Below are 23,286 nucleotides of genomic sequence, written 5' to 3'. Positions count from 1 at the left end.
TTAATAGAGATTATCAGGGTTTATTATGATAATATTTTTCGACATCAGGATAATGATGATTACTGATTAGATTACCTTTAAATAGACTAAAAAATTTAGGTTATTCAATCTTACATCTCATTTTATTGCTTATAAAATATTTAATTACATACATTACTTTTTCTACATTTGAGCTAAATATTACGAGAGCCTAAGAATAATTTAATGTGAAATAATATAGTATTTTCATTGATTATAGAATGGATTTATTCTATAATAAATCATATAATTTTTTTCGAAAGCCTCTTTTTTTAAATTGTTTGGGGGGGGCATTTCTCCCTTGCCATTTACAACTATGCATTTCACTATGAGACAACACACGGTTAACAAAACCAACTGTGTCATTTATTTTTACATCGGAAGTATACTTCACGAAGATGAAGCTTTCAAGAGCCTTATTAATATTTCGATCCTTTTTAGGTGCTAATGCATTTTCTATAACATGATTTTTTGGTGGTGTTTTCTAAGACACAAAATTAATATTTTGATTACCTACCTAATTGTTTATAATATACAAATAAGTGAAGTTAAGTAACACGACTATAAAAATATCGAAAATATACGAATATACCAAAATAGAAGGTAATATAATGTAGTGTGAAAATAAACATTAAACACTACACAGTACCTAACATAATAAAAATAAATAATAAATACTAAAACTGTTAAATACGCAATAATTGAATTATTATTTTATTTTTTCTAATAAAATAATGTTTTCAGAGTTTCAGCTATGCGTAATTTATTGTATTAATGTATTAACAATTTAATATTTTAAAAAAATAATGCAATATTGATTTTTTATATTCTTACCTTTATAACAAATTTATTCATAGTATAGTGTAACGAGCTTATGCTTCAAACTCACACAACCAAGTGAGATTATGACGTTTGAAATCATGGAAACTTCTTACACCTCCCGCCCCTTGCCCAAAACTATGCCGCTGAATATATTAGAATAATAATTTACCTACATGGAGATATCAACACCATTATTCAATTTGTTTCCTTCAATCATAAATAGGTACATTTTTATCTAAACGTTTTAAAAAAAATGTTCCCGCCATTTTTGCAATGAAATGCAATTATGTATAAATGAAAGAAGCAGCTGTTTTTTTATCACGTGACGTGTTTTTCTTTAACCTTATCAAAAACTCCAAGTGCACTTGAAAAAAAATTCTAAAAAATAAAAAAAAAATTGTGCAAGTGCTTGTAAAATTTGATAGAAGATTTGTTTTAATTTACCAAAAAAGTAAGTTTTCACTTTTATTTTACATCTAAATTAAATACCGGGTTTTGCAAACAAAACTAGTAAAATATATCGTCGGAATAAAAGGTAAGATGATTCATGAGTATAACATGAACCAGTTATAAAAATTCAACATTTCCGTAGTCAAGATAAAATATTTGTTCTGATTGGCTGTTACCCAAAAATCCTATTTCCAGCATATCCAGAGTTATAATTTTAGATTGGGCTGGATCAAATTCAAATTTTCTGGGTGCTCATTATCTTGGTCTTTTTGTCATACAATATTTTAATTTCTTTGTTTTCATTTACTATCTTCATTTTAAAGTGTTTTAATATCAAGGTAAGAATTTTTTTTCATGCTAGGTACCTATATTGAGTATTTGTGTTGAACATAATTCATGTTTATTGTTTATTCCTGTTTAAAATAATTTCACTATTTAACAATAAACAAATTTGTTTTATTTAAATTCTTTTTTCAACAAAACTTGAATTGATAGTTACAAAACTGTTTTACTGTTTACCCGTTCTGAAAGTATTTCTCATAATACTGTTATATTTTATCCTACTTACTTCTTTCTGTTTTCTTAACTGTCTTCAACTGTTTATGTTACAATTTTTTGAAATACCTTCTTGTTAAACAAAGTTAAGCAATTCTAAAGGTATACTTTGAATAACTTGTTATTGATATTACTTCTTACAATTTTTTTTCTATAATGTCATAACTTATAATCATACAATCATATAGTTTGATATTTCATTAGATATCCTGTATTGTATTTAAGATTCTATTTCAATTTTTAAAGGGTTATATGTGTTATTTTTAATACAGTTTGATTATAAAATAATTTTGAGTTATTGTACATTTAGATTTTACAGTTAAATTATTTGATGATTGAGTATACATTATTAGTAGACAATTATTCAAAAGCCATAATTCAATATCCATCATATAGAATTCTACTAAGTAGTTACCTACAAATTTATAACTTTATGGGATTTAAACTTAAATTATGAAAAGTCTTATATTATATAGATAAATTAACAATATTTTGAGCATAATTGTACTGAATAAAGATTAGGCAGTACCTATCTTCAACCTTATGGCTATCACTCAACAAGTGATCCACAAAAAAATATGTGGTCTACTGTAATAATAGCAAAAGTTTAGTATGCTCCTTATATTTTAAAACTTAAGCACAAAACCAACCACAAGTACAAACAAAAAAATCCTCAATTGTTTGTACTACTTAAGGAGTGTTCTGTTGTGTAAGGTGTAAAACCAACTTTCATACTTTAAATTATTTAGCAGATCATTTTTCTGGAAATGTCAAAATCAAATTCTAGCAAAATCAAAATATTAACGAGTACTTTTTGAGTTATTTAACTTAGTATAATTGGTCCATAATGGGTTTGAAAAATATGTATTCTATGGAAACTTGAAAATTTAAACAGTTTATTTTAATCTATCAATATTTATAATTTATAAAAATGGTCCAAGTTTAACTGTCTTATAAATATTAGATCCAAAATTAATTAAATAAACACAAATTATTTATTAATCTCGTAAATTTTTTAACCAATTTACGGCTAAAATTATTTTTATGTATTAATTTTTTATTTTTTTATGTATATAATTATCTGGTTTCTTTATTTATGTATGATCAATCAACCCATAAAAAATATTGATATATACATAAATAAATAAAACCGTGTATGGTATTAAATATGATATAATTAAATAACAATATACATTTTTATGTTATAAATGTTTTATTTCATAAAATGAAATGTAAAAATTAAAAAATTAAAACCCTAATTTCTGGTCATGTGGCACTGCTGGGAGCCTTCCTTTTCTGTTATTAATGTTATTTTGTTATTAAGTCATCACACTTACTTATTATACCATTGTATGGATTGTAAATACACTATGTTTAATAAAATAAAAAAAGGTGAAATGTGAAAGATCACTTTGCGGGAAAAAAATACACAATTGGAGTGTCCATTTCATGATAAACTGATCATTTTGTGAAATATTTTTGTATTCCACTAAGTGTGTAAAAGCAGTTTCCACTTTATGAAATGGACTGAAAAGATCGATTTCACAAAATACTATAACATAAAAACATCCAAAATATTTTGAAAATTATACCATGTATAAAAAGTTGTAATTTAGCATTTGAATCTAATTTATTTTAAGTTTTTATAGTTATTTATTTTTGAAATACGACAAACAAAGAGAATCAGTTTTGTCAAACATTTCTGTGAAAATTAGCAAAAAAATTTTTTTTTGACACATCTTATTACTAACTAGATTCAATCTCTTACTAAAAAGACTGATATTTATGATTGAAGTTTTTTAACTGCTCCAAAAAGTGATGACAGAAAAAAATAATTAAAAAACTCATATCATTGTAAAATCAATACATTTATTGCTTCACTTGGAATCTAAAATGCGTCCTTCTTATGTTTTGACCATAGCCCTAATTTGTGTTAAAAAGTTGGATATATTATTACAGTGTACCTATTTGATCAATATACAATACACACAATGAATTATTAATTATTTTTTTTATTAATTTATTCAGTGATTTCTTTATCATCTATCATTACCATGTATATTATAACAATTATATTTAATTCAAAATATTTGTAAAAACTAAAATGTTTATTATTATTTTTATATTTTATTCAGTGTTTTAATAGTACTATACACTTAATTAATTATGTACAGTAATTTTTTCAGTGTCTTTTTTATTGGAGATTTCTTATCTGGGGACTTATTTACCGAGACTTTTTTCCAATTACCACACAAAATGTCGGTAGACTGCATATTGAGACATATCCTATGTTAGTTTTTATAGATAGAATCATTTAAATAGTATTAGATAGCCATGAACACATTTTTAAAATTATATTTATTTTTTATATAAACTTTATTTTAAATTCTTAAATATTATTATTGTATTATTGTATTTATAAATATAATAAATAATATTAGTATTTAGCACATTATAAAGTAGGTAGGTTTACACATTGATACACTAAGTATATAATAAAATATAAAACTATACCATACTGTGTTTAGATTGTAGTGTTCAAGGTTTTCAGTTCAATTGATTTTATCTGTGTTTTGCTTAATTATTTTAATCTTTAAAATATTTTTTTTTCTATAATGAGATAATTAATTGTATTGAAGATGTTTCATTATGGCATTGGTTAGATTCCAGAAGTGTATTATATTATTTGAAACTTATCAAATTTATTACCTTTTATCTGTTTTGTATGTTTATCTTGGTAGACCTATGATTTTATTTTTTTTAGCTGCTTCTATTTAAACTAATATTTTTTAAACTCTAGTTGAAAACATCATATTATACACTTGATTAAATAGCAAAGTGTATTCAAAATATTAATCTTAATAATTTTTATTTTAGATAAAAATAAAATAATTATAATATTATTGTTAAATCAAAATTTTATGTTTGGTGATTATTGAAAAAAGTTTAAAGACAATTTTAATGTTGAACAACTAACCTATCCTAGAGTTCAAAAAATTTTTGTTTAAATATTAACTAAATAAAATAAAATCATAAGTCCATCAAGATAAACATTCAAAGTAGATTAAATGTAATCAATTTTATAAGTTTCAAATAAATGTATATACTTTTTGAATCCAACTAATACCATTAAAACATCTTCAGTAAAATTATTTAAAAAAGAAAATTTATTTGTTTTTACATCATTAAGTTGTTAAAATAAAAATAATTTTCAGTTACGTAAAAACATACATTCACAGAATGAGTACAGAGGAGTCGCAACAGTTCTGTCTCAGATGGCATAATTATCAAAGTTCACTTATGTCAACACTGCCTCAGCTTTTAAATCATGATGATCTGACTGATGTTACATTATGTGCTGGTTTGAGAACACTTAAAGCACATCGTGTTGTTTTGTCTGCATGTAGTGATTATTTCAAACAGTTATTTAAAGCACTCACAAAAGTAAGAACATTTTATGATTACATTATTTTTAATATAAATAATGACATTTTTAATTAATTCGAAAGATTTAATTTTAATTTATAATTTCTTTATCATTGTAGTATGTATAATTAATTTCTATAATTTAAAGTACAGTTTATTTTATATACAATATACATATGTTATTTTCTACATTATAATTTAGAGTTAAGAAATCAAAATAAGAGATTATTGGAGATCTCAAAAATATATAATAGGAATTATTATTATGTTATATTTGTAGTATTTTTATGGGTTTTGTAGTTCTATTAATGACATTATAAACTGTTCAAAGCAAATCATAGAAACTGACGGAAGACTTTTTAAGTATTCAAACTAAACCAAATTACTAGTGTTTCACTAGCATCATTGAGGGGTAGAAATTAGAATATTTCATAAATCTTAGTAAATCATTTTTTTTTGAAACTACTTATTCACAGTCTAAAAGTTTTACACTTGTTTCTGTAGCTTACCTTGACAGTGGATATCATTGTATTATTATTATTATTATTATTATAATTATAATTATAATTTTAAGGCCAAAACAATATAACAATATAACTATAACAAGTTACTTGTCCGCTACATTTTTAAGTCTCTAAACTTGTGTTTAGAACACCTTTTATCTCCGTTGTGTCTGTTTGTCTGTCTGTTAGTTACCAGTACATAGTTACAATTGTTGATATTAAATTATTTATTAATAGTTCATAGACTAGTTCCTGTGCACAGTGTTATGATGTTTATTTACCAGGCAGTATTAAAAAATATCAACATTTTAATATTTAATATAGATTATAAATTTATACTAGTTAATATTAAAAACATCGATACCAAAATATAAAGGTTACCAATTTATTTTTAATTTGTACATTGAATTATAGTTTATTGGTTGTATTAATATTAGTTTAAAAACCGGCAATTTAACATGCTTACAGAGTGAGCTCTCCTAACTTGTTTTTTTATTATTTACTTAACAATTTTAATAATTTATCATTGAATTCAAATTTATTTTATTAATATATTCTCGAGGAATATAAAGTGAGGAAAATAGACTAGTATTAAACAATTTGTAAATCTTTTTATTCTAACATCACAATTTTAAGACTAAATAAAGGAATTTTTTTTGTTTTAATACATTAAAGTGTAGAAGCATCCATATTCTGAATTTTATCATTTAAGCTTAAAACTATAGACTATTAATAAACTATTATTTGGTTAAAAATTACTTAATAACATTCCTATGGAGTTAATAACTTCTAGTATAATTAAGTGTATAAAATATTCTTAATTTATACTAAACTGATAATATTGTACATTTTATTATCGTTATTAAAGGAATTAGGAGCAAGCCATCATCCAGTGATTGTGTTGCCTGGCGTTGAATTTACTGATCTCTGTGCTCTAGTCACATTTATGTACAGCGGTGAAGTAAATGTTTATGAACATCAACTAGCTAGCATGCTTTCCATGGCTGATACATTACACATTAAAGGATTGGCTGAGTTTTCTAATGTAGGTATTGGTTTTTTAAAGTTTTAAGTCTAGTAGCTTGATTACCTAATTCATTTTAACAATTTCTGTCTTGCTATTATAATTTTGAATTCAATTTTATATAACTGAAAATAAAAAAAAAATGAAAAGAGAACCTAATTAGTTTTCAATTTTAAATCTTATTTCATTTTTTTCTTTTTAAAATTATTTTTCATTTTATCAGCTAAAAATAAATAATATCCAAAATTTGTTTGAAAATTAAAATATTATGTTGCTTATTTATTTAATGTCATGTAAATATGATGTATTTTAAATTAGAATAATTTCTAGCTGTTAGATGATAGATAAACAAAATCTTCAACATAAATGATATAATGATAATAGTTTATTTTACCTACTATTTTATATGTATAATATGTATTGAAATCTATATTAGTAATGAATTCTTACTCCAATGTTAGGACAAATCTCAATTTTTGATTAAATTTTATGTTTATATCTCAGATAAATTTTATAACTTTTTATCAGGTACCTGGTTATACATCTGGCACATTTGAGAAATCTTCCAAATGGAAAAGACCACGAGTTGAAGAATCAGAATCCTTTAACAGAGTGATGTCAAGACCAACATTAAGTGAAACTGAAGTTTTTGCCGATTTAGACGTCGCTCAAGATCTAAGTAAGCGTGTCCCAGAAAATGATAATCAAGATGATACTGTTAACTTAGCAACTACTGTTGACCACAAACCGTCCACATCAGAAATAAATGTATCTTACGGTGAAGAGGCTCCAACACCTACAGATTTAGTTCAAGGTATGCACTTATGTAATTTAATACAAGTATATTACTGTTAGAATACACTGTTCATTACTTTTATGTACCTATTTTATAAAATATAATAATAATAACAGGATTAACTTAATAATGTACTCAATAGTCATGATATGATAACATTTCTAACAATTTTTGACTGGTATACTGATTAGTGTACATTTTATTGATGGATTTTAAATGGGCCTAGCTAAAAAAGAAAGAGTATGTTTTGAATCGTTTTGCTATATTATAATAAATACATTTTTGTATCACGTTGTTTTAAAAACAGTCTTAACTATAAAAAACTATTGAAGCAGCATAACCAAAAAAATTTCTATCATTAAACTAGGTTAAATATTATCTTATAAGCATCTACCTTATTTTTATTATACCTATACCAATTAAAAATGTTAGTATATTTTTAATAATAATAATAATGTCAACTATGTATACATACTAGTATACTACCAATATTATTTATTGGAATACCATTAGGTAGATCTTTTTTTAATATTTAGCAAATTTTCACATTAAAATGTTTATTCTTATAGTTATTTTTATTATGTCAACTACTCGACTTTAAAACTATGTACGGTTTATAGGTCCAGTTGTACAGGGTTCACTGTCAGATAATATTAAATCTCGAACACCTGTATCCAAGTTGTATACAATGTGTTTCATATGTGGCAAACAGCTTAGTAATCATTACAATTTGCGCGTTCATATGGAAACCCACCAAAATGCCCAGTATGCTTGTTCAGTGTGTACTCATGTTTCTCGATCCAGGGATGCATTAAGGAAACATGTATCGTATAGACATCCACGTCCTAACAATAATAATACAACTACGGATAATTCATCTACAGTGGATTCTTCACATAATGTAAACAAGCTTCCATCAACTTGACCCAAAAAAATACGTATGATACATTTATTGTTATTGTTTAATTTATTGTTGTTACCCTTTAGTTAATTTTTTCTTCTAGTTATATCCATATTAATCGTTGACCTGTTATGTTTATTGTGTGAGTGTTTGATTGTTATTGTTATATATTGTTAAAATTTATATACTGTTGTTGAAATGATAATAGAAAAATAATGTAAGATGGTCCATTTTAAATATAAAGTATAAAGTTGCTTTGGAATTATTCAACCATACCACAGGTAAATTACAAGCATAAATATTAGTCAATAGAGTACCAAAAACGTTTACCTAGTTGAAAAAATAATATAATTGTTCTTGGAGTCTTAATTAAACTTTTAAGACATTTATCATTTTATCTTTATATTATAATAAACTATTATAAATCTTGTTAAATAACTGTTAATAAACATCTATCATATAGCTAGAAAGTATATTAGTTCAAAAATAAATCAATACTTTTCGTGTTAAAGACACATCTAGATTTAGATTGATCCAACAGGCGATAATGCTGCTTTGTTGACGTGCTTCACATCAAATTATTGTTTTCAAATATGTCTATTTGTATTTATTTTCAATGTTATTTATTAATATTATATTATATCATACCTTTAGATTATAAAATAGATTACCATTGATATATCAGTTTAAGTTACCAATGTTTAATCCAATATTGTTTACATAATTATTATAGCCTACTGATGTAATTTTTTTATGGAGAACAGCACAGTAGGCTCATTTTAATGTCTCCATATAGTTTGTTGACGGTTTGAACAATAACTTAATTTTTTTCTTTACTTCTGTGATAAATTAATATTATGTAAATTATTACCGACCACTGTAAAAGGTTATGATTGTTAAATTTACTGTGATACAGCCTCTTTAAAAAAAAGTTAGGATATTATTATCTATTTTTAGTATGAAACCATAAAAATGGTTATATATATTAGATATATATTTGAGTTTCAGTTGTTGAATATTGATTTGCAGTGTATAAATGTATGGAATTAGTGAACTGTGATAATTTTTTTCTTTCGTCTATTAATGTTCCATGAACCTGCATGATTGTTTATTTTATTTTTGTTATATCCAAGTGCCTTTTACCGTCATTTAGATGCTAGTCATTCAAAATTAGACTTAATAGTGAGAGTAAAAAAAAAAATGTTTAACCATTTTGATTAAACTATTCTATTAAGTTAAAATTTAATGGTTCATGTAGAAGTATGGTGATATATGGAGACTAAATTTAATAATATTTATAGTATTATATTTATTAATTTATATATTATTCTAATACAATATTAATATTCTTATACATTAATAATTAATATCACTTATATATTAAATAATACTTATTTAACAAACTTAATATTGGACACAAATTTAATGGAAAATTTATTTTATCTATCAGACAGACAAAAATTAATTAACCTATCTAAACCTGATCTAAATCAGTAATTCTTGATGTTCAGTCATATTTATTTATATTTTATATTCAAAGCATACTTTCAAAAACTAAGTTAAATTAGATCTCAATTCTATGAATTTGTATTGTTATTAGAAAAACTATATGTCATATATAATATTATAATGAATTATGTTTTATTAGTTATTCAATTTATTAAAAAAATTTTTGTAAGATTGAAATCTCGATGTGTTTGTTATATTTTGTTGTTTTATTGAGGATGATTATAAACTGTGATAAACATGATGTCTAGGTTTCAATCAAGTTAATTTTGTGCTTTATTTAATTACCTAGGATTTGGATAAATAATATGTCTCGTTAAAAATTATTCTTAAAATAATCATACAAGTGCTTAAGCACAAAAAACTTAAAATTGAATTAATAATTTGGCCTCTATGTAATATATTATGAATTGTATATTACTTTTATGTAATTATATTTAAACATAAACTAAAATTACAAGGTTTCAGTATAAAAATAAATTGTATATCAATAATTATAAATAGTGGCCTCTATGAAAATGTGTTTTTAACTTTTCAGTAAGTATATAGGATAATGTAGATAATGAAATTTCAATCGCAGGGTGATAATTTAATTGTTCATTGTTTTAAAGCTATTATATTATTTTGTTAACAGAAAAACGTTGCCTAATTTTTAGTTAAACAAATTAAGTTGGGTTTTTTTTTGTTGTATGTAAATAAATGAATTATTTGAAAAAGGAAATATTTGAGTTTTTTTTAATGATATTATTTCTAAAATTATATTTATCCTTGTGACTTTGTACAATACCTATTACTTATATAATATAATATCAGATGATATTTATTTTGCACTGTTACTTACAAATTAACAGACTGTTTAAATATTAATGAAAACTAATATTTGGTAAAACAATTTGTGTTTTTGTGTTATCCCCGATACAAACATATTGTAATTATTTTGGACACATACTACCTACAATCGAGGACCTTGAGACCATTGGAATAATGAATTTTCTTGGGTTCGACATATCATAAACATTTTAAATATTACATGAAACATTCCCGTTTTTGGAACATAGTAAAAAATTGAATAATTGGTACTGTTCCTAAATAAAAATTGTAATCATTACACAAATTAGTCCAGGGCAGACAAAGTATTTTGTGATCTGTAGCAATATTACAATAATATTATGTACATTGTCAGTCTATGGTCAAAATGCCACACCCAATTATCCATTTAAAATTCTTGCCTGGTACGGACAACACAGCTTGCATGTGCCTTAAGCTTGTCTTGCTGTTATTTATATAAATTACTATAAATACATAATTTTATCATACATTTTCTATAAATTTCAGATAACTCATACAACTTTTTCTAAATATACTTAGGATGTACCAAATGGCAGTGGGGAAACTAGGTTTGTTACGGCTTGTGTGTGCAATTATTTTGGAGGCTTTATTGTGCCTGTAACCTAATTTAAAAATATTGGGCTGTTAATTTGTATACAAGGTGTCCCATGAAGATGTACCCATTAGCTATAGAGGGAGACTCGCTGATTGGACAAAAACCAGTTTTTTGTCATTTTACCTATAAACTTAGGAATATACTAAAAATTATGAAATTAATGAAAATAAAATGTTGAAATGTCAACATTTTCAGAAAAATTAACTACAAAGTGGGTATTTTCAATTCTTTTAAAAATGAAATTTATTTTGCAGTTTTTGTCTCTGTGAATCTAATAAGAGAAAGAGATTTATGATATATTTATTATCTCAGGAGATATCGCAATGAGTAAATCCTAGCGATACATTCTGTTTAAAAAAATAAAAAAAGTATTGCAAATGAATGGTTTATTGAGTTATATAATAATTAATAACGATTATAATAATCTAATATATAAAAATGAACTTTTGTTCGACCTGTATTCACTCAAAAACTACTAGACCATTTTTGATAAAAGTTATATCAATAGATTCCTTGAGACTTTGAAGGGTTGGTGTTGCTTGGTTTTTCAACCCATATGTTATTACATAGCTTTAGGATGGCTTACACTTCAATTTAATTTTGGATCATGCAAATATTATATTTTTGTTCTTGTTTAAATGGTTTCCATTGGTTACAGATAATAAACTAGTTATTATGATTGGATAAAATTCTCTGCATTGTATTATATTTTATCATTTAGATTTTAGGCTCATAAGGCTCTTCTAAATAAATAAAATTCATCACTCAACATTTTTGTACTCTTATACTGATCTTGTTATCAGGTATTACAGTCGGTTGTAAAATGCAATTAAATAAATCACTTATTCCAGTAAGTTTTACTAGAACTGTTACAATAATGCACTGCATCTTATATTTCTTTGAATAATAGGTACAAATAACTGCAGTTAACAACAAAGCCCATTAAACAATGTGGTCCACGAAAAACCCCACTTTTATTCAAACATAGTTCCGCCTTTCATAAATGGATCGTACATAAATATTTATCAATATTTAAATATGGTTGTGTATTGCAACTAACTGTAAGCAATTTAATAGTTTGCAATTAACCTATTTCATTCAACAGTCCATAATGATGAGAAAATTATTTGTAATGTAATTTAATGCATTTTAAAATTAAAAAACTTACAAACATGAATATATTAATACGTAATTATAATATTTGTAAATAAAATTCACAGCCACACAAATAAAAGATTCAATAAAATAAATGGAAAATACAACAATAAATAAATAAATAATTATAAGGAATACAAATGAAAATTAACATTTTAGAACTTAAAATACATATTAAATTATGTATTTGCCATACAGTGGAATTAAATACTATTACAGATCCCAACTAAATAAATGATGTTTCACTAACATATCTCTAACACCTGCTTTTAACGTCTGAGTATTTTCTTTTTTTGGAGGTAGTTCCCAATCTGGATTCAAATTAAATGGAAATTGTGATAAGACTCTTAACTCGCATTTCACTTGCACCCATCCTGGACTGCAAACAAAACTCCACGGTTGATACCTAAATATATAAAATAATTATTAAAAACATTTTTAATTTTGTGCAATTAAAATCATCACCATTTCTTAACAACTTGATCTGAGCAACACAACAGCTCTAACCATAGATGTAACACTTGTTCATTAAGACCAAGACAAACAAGACTTCTTAATTTTACATCCATTTGACAACCGGCAGCATCATGACTTTGATTTATACATTGAATACATCTATATAAAAGCTAAAAATAAACATTTAAATTATTTTTATGAAGTATTTAATATTTTTAATTAAACAAATATTTTGAAAGTAAAGATTATTAATCCAAACATTATATATGACCAATTAATTATTTAAAATTATATTCAGTAAAATAAAACACATAATTACTTCTTCAGGAGTTAATACTTTGCCATCTTCATCTAACCTATACGTTTTACATAACATTAATCTGCTATACACAGAGCTATAATCCCTTTCAACTTCGGTCATTGCTGCTTCTTCAATAAATAACCATGGATGACATGGACCACCTAAGTAAATTTATATTTTATTAAATAACTAATAATTAATATTTATGATTTGAGTAAAACTATCACACACATTATATTAGAATTTGATTATAGAAATATTATTAAGGGCATTGGAGTTGGTGCATTTTTAGTACAAAAAATGTTAATAATTAGGTAATACGTTATTATAATAACTATCAAGTTTGAGTCAAAGCATTTAGAGCATAACATTTATTTACCCAAAAATGATGGCCGTTTCATTCCATGTTCAAGAACTTGTTTAATAGCTGGACAAAGAGTTCCTCTAACCAAATCTGTAATCGTTTCTGATATTGAATCATCTCCGGCTATACTGTATTGTTTACTTCTTTCATCCAAAAGTTCAACAAATTTTGCAGGAAACCACCCTGTTGAGTTTATTGTATGTTTTTTTTTATTTTATAAATTACTTTATACTAGTTACTTACCTCTCAAGCTATTTAATTCTCCAACCCAACAATGTTCATCTTTACGGCTAATAATTGTAATAATATCATTCTTTCGAAACCCTAATTCATCATCATCGTGTCTTTCAAAATCTAAAATTAACACACAATTATAATGACGTATATATTATATATGATTGACAGGAGGTCATAGGCTATCCTAGTCATGGTCTATTGTGAAATTCCAAGTTCAGTTTACTATGAATTGACCATTATCAAATTTAAAGCTAATTAATATCTGGGACATTAAATATGATTTGCATGATAAAATCACAATAAATTACATACAATTTAATATCGGTGGTGATTAATGGAAAGGAGCTAATGTGGCATACCTCACAAAATAACATTTTGCAGAATAGTAAGAAGAAAAAGCACTACAAATATGGATGATGCATAAATATAATACATAAATATTCACTTATATGTAAAAGCCTTAAATTATAAAAAAACATACAGAATACAATTTTGGATTGAAATTTTTTATATTCGAAATAGGATTTTTATTTGATCTGGCTTGTTATTTACTGAATTCTAAAAAAAAAATAGCATTCTAACTCTAGAAGTCCCTAAGTATAATATCTATCCACAAAACTATTTCAAATTCAATTATTTCGTTTTTAATATGGTTTAAATTAAATAGCGATCTTATGTCCGTAGTAATTTTTGTATTTTAAATTTTTTGTGGGTGGTAAAATAAGCTATCAATATTTAAAATATTTTTATTGAATAATAATATAAATATTCACCTAAAAGTGCTTTAGCTCTCCTCTTTTTATTTCTTGATACATTTGCATATGTTTCTAAATCTTTTGAGTGACTTTCTTTAGTATAGTCTGGTTTTAAAGAGAGATTGTTAAGTTTAGGATCAACAAACACAAAATGCCGAGATACTTGCATTATTGCTTCTCTCAAGTCAACTAAAAATTCTAAATCAATAATTTTAATTGTAATGATTAGTAACTATATTGCATTTAAATATTTAATTATATACTATTATTATAAATGATTTTGACAAACCAGTTTGACGAATATTTTTGCATTTCAATATAACTTTAGAATTGTCTTCATTAATTTCATCACCAAAAAGCAACACTTGCATTAAAGATCTAGATTTTCGAATTTGTCTTCTGGTAACAATATTAGAAAACACAAAAAATGTATTACTTATTTAAAAAAGCAAAAATAATGTCTAACCTATTGAGATGTTGTTTGGGAAGATTTGTTGAAGAATTTATGTTTGGAACTAAGGCTCCTCCATCAGCCATTAAATATCCCAAGTATCGTCTCCGATAAGCTTCAATTTTTTCATTAGTAATTTCTGGACATACTTCAAAACACACCTAAGTAATTGATAATCAAAATTTTAACAATAAAAAAAAGAAAAAAAGATTTATCAATTGATATTTACTTCAAATAATTCTTTGATATTGGAAATATTTCCTGGTATATTAGATAATGCATTGAATATATCAGCAGAATTATCAAGCGTTTTCAATAATGGTTCTACAAATTATAATTTATAATTAATTAAGTAGTTTTGAATGAAATATGAAACTTATGTGTATAATATATATTACATTGTAAATAAAAATAATCTAATAATTCAAATATGAATATTTGGTATTCCAAAACTTATAAGTTTATATGTGACATCAATTTAAAATTAGGTATAAAATTCAAATTTCAATACAAATAATAATTGCTGTTATAATACTACAAAATAATAACTTAAACGATAAGTTATTAATAGAGCTCAGATTTTAATGTTCTAACAAAATATCATTAAAAATGAATTAAAAGTAATCTTTTATTTTTATATCAATAGAATTATGAATATTAAAAAAAAAAAATGATTTCATTCATTAGATGTGTGATTCAATTTGAAACAAAATTTTAAAAACAAGAGCTTTTTTATGTTTCTAGATAATATAGGTTAAAGACAACCTGTAAATGAAAAAAAATGTGTAAGAATAGTATGCATATAAAACCATTAAATAAATTGGATAGCAAATTCATTCAAATCCGAGCCTTTGTTATTATCTATTAGTCATCAGATAATAGAAAATGATATTTACCTTTAGATTTTAGAAGGCCAATTGTAATTTGGAAAAGAATAATCGACCCCTCAAAGAATAATAAATCCCAAATTCTTAATAAAACTTTGAAGTTGACAACATTGGAAAATAATGTCAAAAACCAGTTAACTGTGATTAAACTCAACTCTATATCATGTAACCGCAAAAGTTGACAAATTCCTGGTAAACAATTTCCTAAAACAGTTTGTAACACTTGTTGATCTGCTTTTACACCTTCAATAAAATAAACATTAATTGTTATAAATTAAAAATGCACAATTTTATTGTTCCAATATGGTACCTATTAATGTTGTAGTATAGTATAATGCAGGCAATAAATCTTCAACAATTGCACACATTACCCAAAATGATTCTTCCTCTTCAAGAATAAGTAAGAGCGATGCCACAATCATACTGGTTCCTTGGCAATAACTACATCGGCGATAACATAATTATATGTTAATATTATACAATGGGTTCTTCAGGAAAGTGAGTAGTGATGGCAGCACCATATGATTATATAACTAAAAACATTTAAAAGGGGGAGGCTATTTTTTAAACTTAATTGTAGTTAATTGTTACATGTCTTTTGAAAAAAAAAAAAAATAATAAAAATAACATAACAAAAATCTATCTTCCCAAAAAGGTTTAATAGATTTGAAAGATGTACAATAGGCATAGTGACTTAAAAAAAAAAAAGTAAAAGAGATAGAGTTCTTTTAAGGGTTTTTGGAACAATTTTTGTTATATTTCTATGATGCTAGCCGGTCACTGCCCGCTAGAACACATTCTATACATCCTGTTTAATGAATTGGTATAAATTACCCAATATCAGGGTAGAGCCAGGCTAGTGATCGCAATACTCTTCGTAATCTTGGGATTCCAGTACTCTGGAGATTATTAAAACAAACATGACTAGGCATGGTACGCAAGAGATCTTTTTCAATTTGTTTTGATGAAACCAAAGTATCATTATTTGATGATCTTACTATCTCCTTGTAATTAACACTATGAGATTCTTTTTTTAAATATGCGCCTAAATTGTAAAAAAAAGTTAATTAGGTATGAAAAAATAGACATTTTAAGAGAAGATTGTACTACATGAATTGCTTTCGTCTTACTAACATATAACACTTTAAATTGTACAATCAAATGAATCTATTTTACTCTGTTATTTTAAAAATGAATTGACAATTTTAAAATGTAATTAATTTCCATGAATTTCAAAATTAAAATATCAATAAAAACCTAAGCGAGGTCCTGGATAATTTATAGTTTATAAAATTTAATTTCGGCAATCCCGCTAGACGTCTTAAATGTAACTGGTTTCGTGACCTGCTAAATGCATAAATTCTAGAAAATCCCCTTACTAAACTGAAACAAAATAGGTAGTGTCATCAATGGGTGGCTTCTTCCGTCATATTTTTCATGCTTATTACTCTTATCAAATTTACTTATGTTCTACGAATAGATTGTAAATGTCTTGTAAAAAAAAATAAAATAAAAAAAATAAAAAATAAAATAAAATTTGAAATTTGGAATGTTGTGTTAGTAAGACAGAAAAAACAATTGTTACATCACCCTAAGAACATATAACAATATTTATTACCAGAAAACCTCATCCATAATTGTGGTCTAAGTGAATGAGGTATACCTTGACGAACCATTGACTGCAATGTTTCTGAATGAGGTTTCAAAGTTATTTTTTCTTTTTCTGACAATTCTTTTATGTACACATTTTCAAAGTAAGTGATCCATTGATTTCTGTTGGAATATTTCAAAATGAAAATCATTACAGAGGTATCAAAAATAAAATACAAATTAAAAGCTATTTTGGAGTTGGAACTCTCCTAAGATCAGAGCCATACCTAAAATTTTAAAAAATTAAAATATTTATGACTTATAGTCTGGACTACGCAATGAAGAACTATAACATTTATTTAAACAGCTATGCATTGCGAGCATAGGCACAATTAAGGGGGTTGGGAGGCGTAGCCCTTCCAGTTTTTAAATTAAATTTTACTTTTAAATATTAATTATCAGAGTCTGTGCTGCTGATATAATTCTATCCCCCCTTCCCTTTAAAAGTTCTCTATTTGTGTCTATGAATGTGAAGGAAATCACGAAAAGAAGATTGATGTAGAGTATGGCAAAAAATGATAATAAAGGTAATAAAGAAGAACTGAAGAAAAAAGGTCTTCTAGGTAGGTGACACCTAATTCTTGGAACAAACACATTGTAAAATCAATACATTCATTGTTCCACTTCAAAGCTCAATATCTCTTAAAGACAAGACCCCTATAGAGAATGGTTGAATTATATATAATACATTGATTTAATAAATAGTACCTGTGTTGAGGATCTTCATATATATCATCTGCTAATATGCATTCCTTTGAAAAATCATTGTGATTGTCAACACGAAAACCAAATTCATCAAACCTTAAAATAAATGTATTAACATATTAAATGCCTATATAAATATTTTATAAATAAATGAATTTGAAGTAATGAATATTTTACTGCAATGTGTAGTAGACTAGTGGTATATTTGAGGGTATACTGGTATATGCTTGATTTTAAACAAACACATTTCAATATCTACTGTTTAAAATTGTACAAACAAAATATATACAATGGACAAAAACAATATGATTTTGTACAATCTTCTTAGGTACTTATACAAATTTCAAAATATAAATTAAAAAAGGGAGAAAGTAAGAACCCACACTGCAAACTGTTCTGAGCTAAGATGGTCTGATAGCCTATATTACTAAGTATATTTTATGGTATATTTACATTACTATTAAAGTAATTCATTTTATTATTAGCACTGATTTAATAATAGACAGGTAAAATGGTTTTTGGCGATTAAAATTATGCTGCCAGCATCTGGTTCAGTTTGCATTAAGCATGTAAATGGATACAGCAAACTTAAACATACTACAAGAGAAACCTGTGTACCGACCAATTCACATTCAAATCCGCATTCTTCACTTATTCGATATATTGACGTTGCACGATCACAATCGTTAATGGTTGGCAAGCCACAGCTCTACACTGAATGGCACAAAGTGGGAGAAATGGGGCTTCGTAACAGTCACTGCCGTCAATCTTGTGGCACAAAGCAATAAAGCATACTGGCTAACAATATAGTTTTAATCGCCTGAAAACCTGTATACCGTGGGTTATTTGCCTATCATAAAATCAATGCTATTACTAATACAGTAGGTTGAATTAATTTTTGCAAGAAACATTGAATTTAAAATTCCATTGAATGTAAAGAACTTAGAACATATTATATTATAGATAAGGTGTACTTAGATCTGAATTTTGGTGTAAGGGTGTTATAAGCCATAAGGGGTTATTATTGACCAAAAAAATATCTCCTAAGAAATTAATTCTTCCTAAAAATTTCAGAGGGGTGGTTATTCCCTCTTTAGTACACGTCTGGACAGGTCCATCTCACACAGAACAAGTCAATGTATTTGATGCTTGGTCACTCATTGATTTATATTTATAAATATTTATTCAAATAGATAAATAACCAATATTTATCTTTGCACATGTGTAATTCATTCGACTAATATAAACTTGTTGGTAGTATGTGCTTAAAATTATCAGGACATGGGTCCATTCATAATATAGTATCAGTATAAATGTTTTTGGAAACAGTATGAACTATGAACTACTAATAAGAAACCTTATGTTGCATTTTTAGCCATACAAATTTAACATTTGACACATTTTGTCCAAATATCTAACTTCAAATATAAAAAAATCTTGTCTACATCATATCTTGAATATTTTTAAATAACTATGGTAAAAACTCATGAGGAAGCTTTATTTTTGAGCCTTTTGACTCTGCTAAACAATTTTTATCAATATTTTTTTTAAAAAACCTAAAAAAACTTATAATTTTAAACGTCTATAATTAACTCAAAAACAGTTAAATTTTTATCACATATAGAAAACGCTAATAAAAACATCGGGTAAAATTTTTAAGAATCTGAAGTTTTTTGTCACTGAATGACTGAGTTACATCAAAAAAACAAAATCAATTTTGTCAAATACTAGTTTTAGGTAAATCGGTTTGTTATTAATTTAATTTTGGTTTTCTGGTAATTTTAAAAAAAGTAACATTTTACTTTTTAAGTTGATGACAGATAAAGAATAAAGATACATCATTTTAAAATCGTTACACTCATCACTCTGCTTGGAAATTCAAATGTCAACTGAGATATTTTATCTTTTTTTGAGACAAAAATAAATTTGGTACTTAAATAAATATTAGTTTTGTTATTCAGCATCTATTTTTCAAATTATTTAACTTTAATCATTATAATACATTTAGTAAAATACACATATTCAGTGAAATAATAAATATGAATAATTTATGCTTGATATTAATTTTTTTTTTCAATTTTCTTGGGTATTTTAAGTTTATATAATTAATTAGAAGTTACCATTGATGACTCGGTGGAGATGTATTGTCATATTGAGTATAACCAACAACAATATCCTCTGGCCACATAGAAGGGGTTAGACCAGAAAATGGTTTCCCTTTGGTAAGTTTAATATTGTTGCCCCATTCTTTCAAATTATCTAAAGCAAGTGCATTTTTCAATTCTTCATTAATAAGGTCATTGTCTTCTTCATCTTCTGTTTCCAGAGCAGTTTCAATCCGAACCTGCTAAACATAAACATAACTAGATATTCAAAAATAATAAATTTAATGATGTTAAATTTAATTAAGAAGGTATCTACCTGAACAAATAATAATAATGTACTAGATTAACTAAAAAAGTACATGTATTAAACTTTCAAAATATGTCCCATACATCAATTAATAGTAAACCTTTTATACAATAACTTGATTTGATATAATTTTATGATACTAAAACAATAAGCATAACAATCACACATAATATATTGAATTACTTACATTATCCTCCTTGCCCAAGTACCCGTCATGTGATCGTGTCAAAAATAATTGTTTTAAATCCATTTTTCAAACTTTGGAATATAATTTCTATACAGGAAATAAACGGTAACATATGTTGAGATCTAACGGTAGCAGGAATCTAACACAATAAATTATCTAAGTCCAGATACATATTTTCCCTTTAGTCTATAACAGCTAATAACTAACAGGGCTTATGTATGTATGAACACATACAATTTATTAATTTCTGATTAACGATTATATTATTATATCTGTGTACAAACAATAGGTATTCGTTTACGATGCATCTATAGAAAAATAAATAATAATATAACTGCAGTAGTGTACTAGTGCAGCACCAGCAGCTGCCCACTCACACCACACCAACTCATCTGATGGACTGATAGTAGAGACCTATCATAATATATTCTGGGGCCGTATATTGTTTTTTAGGTGATATCAAATATGATATTGTACTATTGTAGTCACTCTGATACTACGGAATAGGCGAAACCGTGATATCTAGAATATTCTATTCTTCTTGAAACCACGAATACCTAATAATGTATCTGAAATCGAGGGTTAGGTTAGGTATTCTGTGCCCTGTGGTGATTCCTCGCAGTATGTTAAATGTTAATCCACCGTGGTCGGGATCATTTTTTACATTAAAATCGTTGATCCTGATCCACCATCTGAAATGCTTCTATACCTACGAATATACGTCATACTGTCTAATGTTAAGTGGTTTGCCACTTATTCTAAATACGATTTTTAATTGAAATTCACAGACAAATTTTCTACATAAGAATACGAAGTTTTAAAAATAATAATATTATGTCGTCATTCAAACAAGTAGAACCATTGATAACGATATAAAAAATAGTAAGCACTGCCGACGGACTAAGATATAAATATATATACATCTTAGTCTGTGGTAAGCACTATAAAATATAATACATATTTATAAGTTATAAGCAATACATTTTATTTTCAATGATTTTGTTTTGTAATGATTTAAAATTGTGGCAGAAAAATACATGAAAAAATATAATTACCACAGATTAGTCTGCAACAGATACAATATAGCATACATTTTCTACACACGATAAAAATTTAACTGTTTTTGAGTTATTTATAGACATTTAAAATTTTAAGTTTTTTTAGTTTTTTCTTATAAATATAGATAACATTTTTTAACTGAGCGAAAGGCTCAAAAATAAAGCTTCATTATTAATTTTTACTATGATTAAAAATATTGAAGGTATTTGATGCAGTTCAGATTTGTTTTATATTTGAAGTTCAAATTTTGACAAAATGTGTCAAATGTAACATTTTTAAGGCGGAAAATTTAATATAAGGTTTCTTATTAGTTGTTCATAGTTTATACTGTTTCCAAAAACATTTTATATTGTAGATCATACTATAAAATAAATTCCTATAATATCAATATAAATTTATCGTAAAAATATAATATTAATTAATGTCTTAATGATTAGGTACATTTGATACTTACTGGTATACTGTATAGCAAAGAGGGCAAACTTTCCCATTTTACCAATTTAAAAATTAAAATAAATAGTACACAATTATGAGAAAAAGGGTATTTTTAAAAAATCAAACTTTTACCAATGACCAATTTATAAAATATGATAATTTATTAATTTTTTTATTAAATTTAAGTGTCAAATGATTTATAAAATATTTTGTGTAGGAATGAAAATGAAACATTTATATGAATATAATATAGACAATTAGACTTAAAACATTTTTTACACGTTTGCAGTTACCGGTGATTAAAAATAATTGTTTTGTTTTGTTTTATTCAATTAATATAATATATTTAAAATTTTTGAATTGTTGTCCTTGTCCTTTTTCCCTAGTCTTTTCAGTTTCACCGATTACCCCTACCAACAAGTACTAACAAAAAATCCTCCAACAATTTATTAACCAATGAAAATTGTCATAGGCATGACAAATTTTTGGAGCTTCTGATAGAATTGACAATGGGATGCATAAAAGAAGGTCAATATTTTATTATAAAATTATTTTTATTATGAATCTTCATTCTAAATAATCTATACTACATTTTTTTCGCATATATTGGATTTTTAATGAAAATAATACCAATTATCACATTAATATAAAAAGTATACTTTTGAATACAGGATATTATGTATATTTATATAATATATTAAAAATCAATTATCTATTGTAGAGCTTAACAAAATTGTAAAATAAAAAGTGCAAAAACAATAAAAATAGACTTCCGCATCAATATAAA

The 23,286-nt window shown here is 25.4% G+C and overlaps 2 protein-coding genes across 6 annotated transcripts; one reads left to right on the top strand and one right to left on the bottom strand.

The window, feature by feature from the left end:
• The first annotated feature begins 1,172 nt into the window (after window positions 1-1,172).
• LOC111027802 (zinc finger protein 131-like) lies at window positions 1,173-10,609 on the top strand. Of its 4 annotated transcripts, none has more exons than XM_022306244.1 (5): window positions 1,173-1,291; window positions 5,061-5,289; window positions 6,643-6,819; window positions 7,327-7,612; window positions 8,215-10,609. In XM_022306244.1, the coding sequence occupies exons 2-5, from the start codon at window positions 5,086-5,088 to the stop codon at window positions 8,517-8,519; spliced, it is 972 nt and encodes a 323-aa protein (XP_022161936.1). In that variant the 5' UTR covers window positions 1,173-1,291; window positions 5,061-5,085; the 3' UTR covers window positions 8,520-10,609. The 4 variants fall into 4 exon arrangements, with proteins under 4 accessions (XP_022161936.1, XP_022161935.1, XP_022161939.1 ...); XM_022306243.1 differs by having other exon boundaries at window positions 1,188-1,375; XM_022306247.1 differs by lacking the exon at window positions 1,173-1,291 and adding an exon at window positions 1,395-1,628.
• A 2,115-nt stretch (window positions 10,610-12,724) lies between these two features.
• Window positions 12,725-21,424, bottom strand: LOC111027796 (small G protein signaling modulator 3 homolog). Of its 2 annotated transcripts, none has more exons than XM_022306233.1 (16): window positions 21,006-21,424; window positions 20,527-20,753; window positions 18,410-18,502; window positions 17,670-17,824; window positions 16,886-17,096; window positions 16,362-16,492; window positions 16,061-16,294; window positions 15,394-15,488; window positions 15,180-15,325; window positions 15,003-15,112; window positions 14,732-14,911; window positions 13,965-14,075; window positions 13,737-13,904; window positions 13,376-13,518; window positions 13,066-13,226; window positions 12,725-13,006 (listed from the first exon to the last, which is right to left on the bottom strand). In XM_022306233.1, exons 1-16 carry the CDS (start codon window positions 21,066-21,068, stop codon window positions 12,814-12,816), a joined length of 2,421 nt encoding a protein of 806 aa, XP_022161925.1. In that variant the 5' UTR covers window positions 21,069-21,424; the 3' UTR covers window positions 12,725-12,813. The 2 variants fall into 2 exon arrangements, with proteins under 2 accessions (XP_022161925.1, XP_022161926.1); XM_022306234.1 differs by having other exon boundaries at window positions 12,726-13,006; window positions 20,527-20,750.
• Window positions 21,425-23,286: the final 1,862 nt, after the last annotated feature.

Source organism: Myzus persicae, unplaced genomic scaffold, assembly GCF_001856785.1.
Source record: "Myzus persicae strain clone G006 unplaced genomic scaffold, MPER_G0061.0, whole genome shotgun sequence".
NCBI lineage: Eukaryota > Metazoa > Arthropoda > Insecta > Hemiptera > Aphididae > Myzus > Myzus persicae.
Note: the sequence above shows the minus strand (reverse complement) of the source record. Positions and strands in the feature narration are given on the sequence as shown.

What these genes read in the sequence shown, in the direction of transcription:
- LOC111027802 (XM_022306244.1), top strand. Translation starts at nt 5,086, where the DNA reads ATGAGTACAGAGGAGTCGCAACAGTTCTGTCTCAGATGGCATAATTAT. An exon ending in TATTTAAAGCACTCACAAAA is followed by an intron (nt 5,290 to 6,642) that starts GTAAGAACATTT and finishes TCGTTATTAAAG; the next exon opens with GAATTAGGAGCAAGCCATCA. An exon ending in ACCTACAGATTTAGTTCAAG is followed by an intron (nt 7,613 to 8,214) that starts GTATGCACTTAT and finishes TACGGTTTATAG; the next exon opens with GTCCAGTTGTACAGGGTTCA.
- LOC111027796 (XM_022306233.1), bottom strand. Translation starts at nt 21,068, where the DNA reads ATGGATTTAAAACAATTATTTTTGACACGATCACATGACGGGTACTTG. An exon ending in CTATACTACAACATTAATAG is followed by an intron (nt 16,295 to 16,361) that starts GTACCATATTGG and finishes ATTTTATTGAAG; the next exon opens with GTGTAAAAGCAGATCAACAA. An exon ending in CAAAAATATTCGTCAAACTG is followed by an intron (nt 14,912 to 15,002) that starts GTTTGTCAAAAT and finishes TTATTGATTTAG; the next exon opens with AATTTTTAGTTGACTTGAGA.